General features: G+C 35.5%; 2 protein-coding genes across 4 annotated transcripts; both read left to right on the top strand.

Annotated features, from left to right (window-relative positions):
• The first annotated feature begins 442 nt into the window (after nucleotides 1-442).
• Nucleotides 443-5,225, top strand: LOC137020042 (phenazine biosynthesis-like domain-containing protein 1). 2 transcript variants are annotated; one of them, XM_067385234.1, is made up of 10 exons: nucleotides 443-564; nucleotides 2,274-2,305; nucleotides 2,701-2,797; nucleotides 2,882-2,980; nucleotides 3,065-3,174; nucleotides 3,292-3,321; nucleotides 3,406-3,494; nucleotides 4,388-4,563; nucleotides 4,746-4,808; nucleotides 4,998-5,225. In XM_067385234.1, exons 1-10 carry the CDS (start codon nucleotides 474-476, stop codon nucleotides 5,108-5,110), a joined length of 900 nt encoding a protein of 299 aa, XP_067241335.1. In that variant the 5' UTR covers nucleotides 443-473; the 3' UTR covers nucleotides 5,111-5,225. The 2 variants fall into 2 exon arrangements, with proteins under 2 accessions (XP_067241335.1, XP_067241336.1); XM_067385235.1 differs by lacking the exon at nucleotides 443-564 and having other exon boundaries at nucleotides 2,174-2,305.
• Nucleotides 5,226-7,141: 1,916 nt separating this feature from the next.
• Nucleotides 7,142-9,575, top strand: LOC137020040 (phenazine biosynthesis-like domain-containing protein). Of its 2 annotated transcripts, none has more exons than XM_067385233.1 (9): nucleotides 7,142-7,273; nucleotides 7,420-7,516; nucleotides 7,594-7,692; nucleotides 7,777-7,886; nucleotides 8,009-8,038; nucleotides 8,123-8,211; nucleotides 8,822-8,976; nucleotides 9,166-9,228; nucleotides 9,409-9,575. In XM_067385233.1, exons 1-9 carry the CDS (start codon nucleotides 7,190-7,192, stop codon nucleotides 9,519-9,521), a joined length of 840 nt encoding a protein of 279 aa, XP_067241334.1. In that variant the 5' UTR covers nucleotides 7,142-7,189; the 3' UTR covers nucleotides 9,522-9,575. The 2 variants fall into 2 exon arrangements, with proteins under 2 accessions (XP_067241334.1, XP_067241333.1); XM_067385232.1 differs by having other exon boundaries at nucleotides 8,801-8,976.
• The last annotated feature ends 244 nt before the right edge of the window (nucleotides 9,576-9,819 follow it).

Raw genomic sequence — 9,819 nt, 5'->3', positions numbered from 1 at the left:
TCATCAAATGTTAGCCACTAGGCTTATACTTTATCCTGTATAAAACTGCAATGTGGCACATTCTAACGCTCCAGACTCATAATAGGTCCATGTGTACTACCGCGAGAGAATCTGCAGCTCTATACAAATAGCCTACAGCTATTTGAAGAAAAGAGCCAATGAAGCTAATTAGAACTATCCACTAAGATTTTCCCCTTAAAGCTGCAGTCCGCACTTTTTTTCAATTTCTGAGCAAGTACATAACCAGCCAGTGTTCAAAACGATCTCATTATCTTAGCTCGATTCACAACGGTAAGCTTGTAATAACGTTTTATAATAAGAGCGACATGGTGGATTTCCGCGGGAAATTTGAGGATGCAGCAGTTCCTCTGTGCGTCATTACGTCAAGTCCGTAAACAAAGGAAGGAGTCCCGTCCAGGCTAGTCAGTTTTATCACGTGAGGACGCTAATAATAATAATCCAGAAAGGTCCAAATGACAATCATCAGTGACAACTGGAGATTTACCCGTAGTCAAAAAGCAAGACTTTCGACTGTGGAGTGGCTACAGAAATTGAAATCTACAGGTAACGCTAATATACACTAAATACACACAGTCATGCAATGCTGATGTTGTTAACATGAACAATTTGAGAGAAAAGTATAACAGTAATAATAATTTGCACGGTTTGGCATGATTCGAGCTAAGCGATTGTTAGATTTAATCATCATTGGTAGCGCGATTTATTGTAGGCCTAATACTTTTTTCCTCAGTTGGTCAGAACAAGAGTGGTAGACATGTTACTTACTTGTTCAGATGATATTTTCCAGTGAAAATTCTTATATTGGTCATATCAAGACGTAGAATCTGTGATTCTGAAGTACAGTATCCACACACCGGTGCGGTGACTGACAGCAAGCATTAAGTTGCGTCCCAAATGACGCACTATACACTATGCACTTATACACTATGTACTTGTGCACTATGCACTCATCCATGTAGTGTGTGAATTATATACGGTTATTTTGTCATTTAACAATGGAGTCTGATCCTCCCTTCCCCTCTACTACGTAATTAAAGCTGCGACAGTTGAGTTCATGAAGTGTCCAACATTCCACACTTCGTTTTTTCCGTTAATTTAGTGCATCATCCGGGTATTTAAAGTGCAATTTTTCTTTTTGGAATTTTCTGTGTGAACGCACTACTCACACTATTTATACTTAAAAACGTCATAGAATAGTGCATAAGTATGCAAATTGGGACGCACCTTTAGATTCATCCACGCTGGCGAGCTGTGCCATTGCACAATGCATGTACAGATAACTGTTCCGCATGACTGCAGTTGCAGGTTTCAAACGAGAGATGGCGACAAAGAGGAAAAAAAAAATCACAGACTGCAGCTTTAAATATAAGTTATAAATGTCTATTAACACATTAATGCAAAAAAAAAAAAAAATGTAAATCACGCAAATAAATGTAAATATATCAGATATCCTAGTTTTTGACTCAACATTGCAATTTTCAAAAAATTGTTTATTATGAAAAAATGATTCATTATAGACATCCAGAAATATTAATATTTAAACTGATTCTGAACCCACTTTCTATTAAATGTCTTCAACTACGATGTAGCCTTCTAACATTTACATTAATCATCTGATACAATGCGCTTATTGTGTACAAAAGATGTTTTATGCTGTATTATATTTAAAAAAATATCTACATGAAATGACATCCATATTTCATTTCTGTTACATCTACTGTATAATTACACTGTTGACCCTATAACCATACACCTTAACCCACCCTTAAACCTGTCCCTAACTTTACCCATATTTCACGTAGCAGTATAAGTGTTTTGCAATACAACATTAACACAATAAATACATTACACCAAACTCATTTTTATGCAAGTACATAGTAAAGATACACAATAAAAAGTGACCTTATCCCTGATTCCTGTTAATTCTATGCCTATAAAAAGGTAAAACGTTAAATAGTAATAAATTACTATCATAGTTTACATTTCATTGTAGCTTTAACTATTTAATGAGCTTTAACATTTAAATGATATGAATAAATCACATCAAAGAAACATTCAGAAATCTTGTTGCCTGTAACTTTAAAATGGGGTGTTACACTACTGGGGTCAAAGTCTCAACAAGCCTTGAAGCACTGGACTATGAATTCCTAAACGTCATGCTAAACTCTGCCTCTACTCTAGGGTAAAACAGCTGCAACAAATGGAGATTCCAATATTTACTGTTGATGCTTTTACTAATTTGCCTTTTAAAGGTAATCCCGCTGCAGTATGTCTTATAGGGAATGTAAGTATTATGCTACAAAACACATTTTTATGTTTTCCTTTTACATAGGCTAAACTAGTTTCTTACTGTTTGAATATGTTACAATATCAGTTTACAATAAAGTTCGTTTTTTAACTACATTGACGAACAAATAATGAACAATACTTCTACATATTTATTAATCTTAGATAATAATAATAATAATAATCTCAACATTTACTAAAACATTTTTAAGATCAAAAGTTGCATCTGCTAACATTAGTTAATTCACTGTGAACTAACATGAACAATAACATTTTTATTACCTAACATTAATATATGCTGTAAAAATATATTGCTAATAGTAATTTTGGTAACGCTTTACAATGAGGTCATTTTTTAGAATATAAAAAAATGTTTCTCTGTAATACATTTAGGAGCTGCAAGACGATCTTTATCAAAGCATTGCTGCTGAGATGAATTTATCAGAGACTGCTTTCATCACAAAACGGAATTCTATGGATTTTTCCTCAGGTATTGTGCTGATGAGATGCATGTTGAAATACTGAAACAACTCTGATTTACATGTCTGCTTTTGGGTTTGATGTATTTTGAAAGGTGCAAGGTTTGGGTTACGCTGGTTTACCCCCAAAAGTGAGGTTCCACTATGTGGACATGCAACACTGGCCTCAGCAGCAGTGCTCTTTTACCTTAAAAGTAAGAAACGATTGTCCTGACATTGAACTTTTACTAAAAACAATGGACTGGTGACCATTCTCAAAGCACAATATCATCACACAGAGAATGTCAACCCTGTTGTGGTGTTTGAGACTATGAGTGGGGAGCTTCATGTGCGCCAGCATGAAGAATCTCTAATAATGGACTTCCCCTTAAACAACCCAAAGCCCCAGGTATGACCAAAAGACGACTCATGGACCATTTCTTCAACAAAACTAATGTAGACTCTCATGATCAATCAAGGAGGTGCTTTTGGTTTAAATTTTTAGATTTTTTTTTTTAATTTGCAGGACCAACATGAAATCAAGGATCTTTTGAAAGTAAGTTTGCCAGTGAGTAATTTAGTATCATGATAGGTTTCCAATCTGAGATAAGGAGAAACAAGCTTTTATGTTTATTTTCAGGCTGTTGTTGGAGACTTACCCATTCAGGATGTGTGCTACAGTGCAACAACAAGAAAACTGATGATTCGTCTATCTGACACATGTGACAGGTACTGCTGGACATTCACAAGCATTTCTGAAAATAACAAGAAAATAAGATTGATGCAGGGGGGATGGGGGAGGAGGTAACCCCGCACAATAACCAAAACAATATTTATACCATGGTTAATGGAAACATAGAATCAGGCAATTAATTAATTATGTACATTGTGCATTCTGAGCTTTTATAAGCACCAAGTTCCCACATGAACTGAACAGAAAAATGATCTGTGCAGTATGACTGAAGCCCAATTGTTTAATTTTGAGTGGCATGCGAATCACCGGGTGCATTCATAAGATTTGTGTGAGCAGTTTCTATCACGATACTGATGATCAAATGTGCAACCTATTTGAATTATATTGAGAATGTACCACTTTAAAACACTTTGGCGAAAGTTAAACATGATCTAAAACAGCCACATAAACTAAAAAGACTGATGAAAAGAGAAAACATCATCCTTAGAAAGATTTTTAAACAACTCATGACCACTTTTTTACTAGTATTTATCACGTTCTATTGCATTTATTGTGGTACATTTTGTCTAACTTGTTGTAGAATATATAATAGATAATCTGTTGATGGAATAGATTTTTCATTAAAGATTTATATTACAACTGTAGCATCTATAGTTTCTAAATGTGTAGGTTGCTATGTTTTCTAACAAATGCTATAGATCAGGGATAGGCAACGTAGGTCCTGGAGTGCCACTGTCCTGCAGAGTTTAGCTCCAACCCTAATCAAACACACCTGAACAAGCTAATCAGGATTACTCAGGCTACAGGTGGGTCATTTTTTTTCAGGGTTGGAGCTAAACTCTCCAGGACCGACGTCGCCTATCCCTGCTATAGATAGATATAGCTTTTTCTTCTAAGAGTGTCTGCAAGGTTGTTGATTGTTTGTTAGATCTGAACTTACATCTTTGAGGCCTGAAGCAGAAGCTCTGCTGAAAAACGAATCTACTGGGAAGATTAAAGGCGTCATTGTTACAATAAAAGGAGCTCCAAATGCACAGCCCGGATATGACTTCTATTCCCGTTACTTTGCCCCTTGGTTTGGGATCCCTGAAGATCCAGTCACTGGTGAGCTGAAATGATAGGTTTTAAATTCAAAACCTACTGTACAATACATATGGAGAAATATGTAGTAGTTTCCACATGTGAATGTAAAGCCATGAATTCTAACATAAATGTACAATGACACCTAGTCATCATAATGTCATATGAATTGGATTCATGCTGTAAAAGACATACTTTTTTCAAAGGGTCTGCACACACAGTTCTTGCTGGCTACTGGTCTGAAAAGCTGAATAAAAAGAAAATGTTGGGTAAAGGCCTTTTTCCCTTGATTGCACTGGAAAAAAAAAATCAGAATTCACATTAATAGGAAACTGAAAATGATACTAGTCCACATAAATGATTGAATTAAATTAGTTCTCAAAAAGCTTGAATAAAATTCATAAAATACTCAATTTTCCCTCATAAAGTACCTATCCCTCATATATTTGCTTTTCCAGCCTACCAGTGCTCCAGTCGAGGAGGTGAACTGGAGCTGGAGCTGAGGGATGATGGTCGACTCAACATCAGCGGTCGGGCGCAGATCATTCTTCAGGGAACTCTTAAAATCTAGACAACTTGCACAATCATCTCATTAAATCATGTTCATTTTCTTTCTTAATAAAGAGCTGCAAAGTGATGTTTTTTCACTAAGTGGGTAAATATGGCCAAAATTGTAATAAATTGAGATTAGGGGACCAATTTAAATTTTGTAAACATTCTACTATCTGATTAAAAAGTCTGTGAAATCAAATGAATATTTAATTGCATTGCTAAATATTAATAAAATTGTCTGTTAGGCATGGTAAGGGTCAGACACTTTGGTCCATATTGACATGATAGCATCACACAGTTGCTGCAGATTTGTTGATTGCACATCTATGTTGCGAATCTCCTGTTCCAATACATCCCAAAGGTGCTCTATTCTATTGGATTGAGATCTGGTGACTTTGGAGGCCATTTGAGTTTAGTGAACTCATTGTCATGCTCAAGATAACAGTTTGAGATGATTTGATGTTTGTGACGGCACATTGTCCTGCTGGAAGTAGCCATCAGAAGATGGGTACACTGTGGTCATAAAGGGATGGACATGGTCAGCAACAATACTCAGGTAAGTTGTAGCATTTAAACGATGCTGGTACTAAGATGCCCAAAGTGTGCAAAGAAAATATCACCCACACCATTACACCACCACCCCCAGCCTGAACCATTGATACATATCAGGATGGATCCATGCTTTCATGTTGTTTAAGCCAAATTCTGACCCTACCATCTGAATGTTGCAGCAGAAAATGAGACTCATTAGACCAGGCAACATTTTTCCAATCTTCTATTGTCCAATTTTTGTGAGCCCATGTGAATTCCAGCCTTATCTTAACTGAGAGGAGTGGCACCCGTTGTGATCTTCTGCAGCTGTAGCCCAACTGCTTCAAGGTTTGATGTGTTTTTGATGTGTTTTTGAGATGCTCTTCTGCATCCCTCGGTTGTAAAGAGTGGTTATTTGAGTTACTGTTGCTTTTCTATCAGCTTGAACCAGTCTGGCCATTCTATGACCTCTGACATCAACAAGGCATTTTTGCCCACAAAACTGGCGCCTACTGGATATTTTCTCCTTTTGGGCCATTCTCTGTAAACTCTAGAGGGGTAATGCAGGAAAACACCAAAATATCTGAGAAATGTTTTCAGCACCTTGTTGAATCTATGCCAAAAAGAATTAAGGCAGATCTGAAGACAAAAGGGGGTGCTAACAAGGTGTACCTAATAAAGTGGCTTGTGTGTGTGATTATATATATATATATATATATATATATATATATATATATATATATATATATATATATATATATATATATATATATATATATATATATATATATATATATATATTTTCATGCAAATATTTTAAAATACACTATTTATGGATAATTTAATAGTGAAAAAGATCATTTAAAAAGATCATTTAAAAAGACATTAAAAAGCGCATCCAAGATGTAGGTGACTTTGTTTCTTTAGTAGAACACAAATGATGATTGTAGAACACAAATGATGAAATGATGACTCCAACCGTTGCCGTCTGTCAGTCAAATAATGTGTGTCAATGGGAACTTCTACTATACTTCAATGAGAGTGATGTCTCGCTCTCATTGAAGTATAAGCACGAGACATCACTGCCGTTGTCAGAGCGCGATCAGACCTTACTAACGAGTGCTGAACGCAGTTGGACATAGTGGTGTTTTAGAGGTAAAAAATTATATAAATACTGTTCGGTTTCTCACACAAACCGATCGTTCCGTGTCTTAGGACATCAGTGTGTCGTCACGAGCCGCAGGGTTTAATTTGGATTTGTCTATGCACGTTTTATTTACTCTTATAGTAGAAGTTCCCATCCACTAGCATTATTTGACTGACAGACGGCAGTGGTTGGAGTTAAAAATCATCATTTGTGTTCTACTGAAGAAACAAAGTCACCTACATCTTGGATGCGCTGGGGGTAAGCAGATAAACATCAAATTTTCATTTTTGGGTGAACTATCCCTTTAACCTGAGCTGTTACATAAAGGTTCAAAGTCTAACTTGATTTCAAAGACTGCTCGAAAAATACCCAAAAAAAAGGTACAAGAAGAAACCCTAGAGAGCTGAAGAGTTGTAATCAATGGAGATTCCAATATTTACTGTTGATGCTTTTACCAATGTACCTTTTAAAGGTAATCCTGCTGCAATATGCCTTATAGAGAACGTGAGTATTACACCATCACAAGACAGTCTTCTAAATACGTTAATTATGATTAGTTATTCATGGCAAGAAAATGTTAATGTTTTAGTATTATATTTAGTATTTAGTGTGTTATAACATTATAAAATGTTTCTCTGTAATAAATTTAGGAGCTGCAAGACGATCTTTATCAAAGCATTGCTGCGGAGATGAATTTATCACAGACTGCTTTCATCACAAAACGAAATTCTATGGATTTTTCCTCAGGTATTTTGTTGCAGAGATTCATTTTGAAATACTCAAACAACTCTGATTTACATTTTAGATTTGATGTATTTTGAAAGGTGCAAGGTTTGGGTTACGCTGGTTTTCCCCCAAATGTGAGGTTCCACTTTGTGGACATGCAACACTGGCCTCAGCAGCAGTGCTCTTTTACCTTAAAAGTAAGAAATGCTTGTCCTGACATTGAACTTTTACTAAAAACAATGGACTGGTGACCATTCTCAAAGCACAATATCATCACGTAGAAAATGTCAACCCTGTTGTGACGTTTGAGACTATGAGTGGGGAGCTTCATGTGCGCCAGCATGAAGAATCTCTAATAATGGACTTCCCCTTAAATAAACCACAGCCCCAGGTATGACCAAAAGACAACTCATGGACCATTTCTTCAACAAAACTAATGTAGACTCATGATCAATTAAGTAGTTGCTTTTGGTCTAAATTTATAGATTGTTTATTTTTTTTTTTAATTTGCAGGACCAACATGAAATGAAAGATCTGTTGAAAGTAAGTTTGCCAGTGAGTAATTTAGCATCATATTAGGTTTCTAATACGAGATAAGGAGAAACAAGCTTTTATTTTCATTTTCAGGCTGTTGTTGGAGACTTACCCATCCAGGATGTGTGCTACTGTCCAACAACATGGAACCTGATGATTCGTCTAGCTGACACATGTGACAGGTACTGCTGGACATTCACAGACATTTCTGAAAATAACAAAAAAGAAAATAAGATTGATGATGGTATTGTATTAGTTAAATGAGATTAATAATGTCAAGAGAGAAATAGAAGATAACAGAAAAGAGAGAATTGAAAATTGAATGTCAAGCACATTAAAAAGATTTTTTTTAAAGCAACGATCAACCAGAGACAAGAACTTGTAGTATAAGATTCTCAAAAATAACTATCAGTTAGTATAAGTTAAGTTTTTGTATCCAAAACTTCTACTGTATATTGAACCTTAAAGGGCTCTGTCAGGTGCTTCATAAGGGTTCAAACTATGGGATCATTTTATGGATTTTTAATTAATTCATTTTTACTTGTAATTAAGTTTTATGAATAAAGCAGATTGTAAAAACTTTATCACTAGAAAAATTTAAAGAAAGTGTATGAAGTATTAGGCAATCATTTAAGATATTTCTCCTTGTATAAAACCTTTTTGGCATAAAGACATGTTTAAAATGGAGTCAGTGACTCTATGGTTCTATATTGAACGCCACTGAACCTTTTTCTTCTAAGAGTGTCTGCAAGGTTGTTGATTGTTTGTTAGATCTGAACTTACATCTTTGAGGCCTGAAGCAGAAGCTCTGCTGAAAAACGATTCTACTGGGAAAATTAAAGGCATCTGTGTTACAATCAAAGGAGCTCCGAACGCATTGCCTGGATATGACTTCTATTCCCGTTACTTTGCCCCTTGGTATGGGGTCCTTGAAGATCCAGTCTGTGGTGAGCTGAAATGATCAACATGGGTCTTTAAATTTATAACCTACTGTACAATACATGTGGAGAAATATGTAGTAGTTTCCACATGTGAATGTAAAGCCATGAATTCTAATAAAAATGTACAATGACACCTAGTCATCAATGTCATATGAATTTGATTCATGCTTTAAAAGACTAATACTTTTTTCAAAGGGTCTGCACACACAGTTCTTGCTGGCTACTGGTCTGAAAAGCTGAATAAAAAGAAAATGTTGGGTAAAGGCCTTTTTTCTTCCTTTACTGTACAGGAATAAAAATCAGAATCCACATTTAAAGGAAACTGATAATGATACTAGTCCGCATAAATGATTTAATTAAATATTTTTCTCAAAAAGATTGAATAAAATGCTGTTTCCTCATAATAAAGTACCTATCCCTCCTATATTTGTTTTCCAGCCTACCAGTGCTCCAGTCGTGGAGGGGAACTGGAGCTGGAGCTGAGGGATGATGGTCGACTCAACATCAGCGGTCGGGCGCAGATCATTCTTCAGGGAACTCTTAAAATCTAGACAACTTGCACAATCATCTCATTAAATCATGTTCATTTTCTTTCTTAATAAAGATCTTCAAAGTGATGTTTTTTCACTAAGTGGGTAAATATGGCCAAAATTGTAATAAATTGAGATTATGAGACCAATTTAATTTTTGTGAACCTTCTACTGATTAAAAACTATAAGTCTGAAATGAAATGATTATTTACCTCAACTTATTGCAAAATATTAATAAAATTGTCTGTTGGGCAGGGTAATGCTAGATCTTCTGTTAAGTAAATCCAGGATGCAGCAAACCAGTGCTACAATCATAGGG

This window comes from Chanodichthys erythropterus, chromosome 5 (genome assembly GCF_024489055.1).
Source record: "Chanodichthys erythropterus isolate Z2021 chromosome 5, ASM2448905v1, whole genome shotgun sequence".
In the NCBI taxonomy this organism is placed as follows: domain Eukaryota; kingdom Metazoa; phylum Chordata; class Actinopteri; order Cypriniformes; family Xenocyprididae; genus Chanodichthys; species Chanodichthys erythropterus.
Note: the sequence above shows the minus strand (reverse complement) of the source record. Positions and strands in the feature narration are given on the sequence as shown.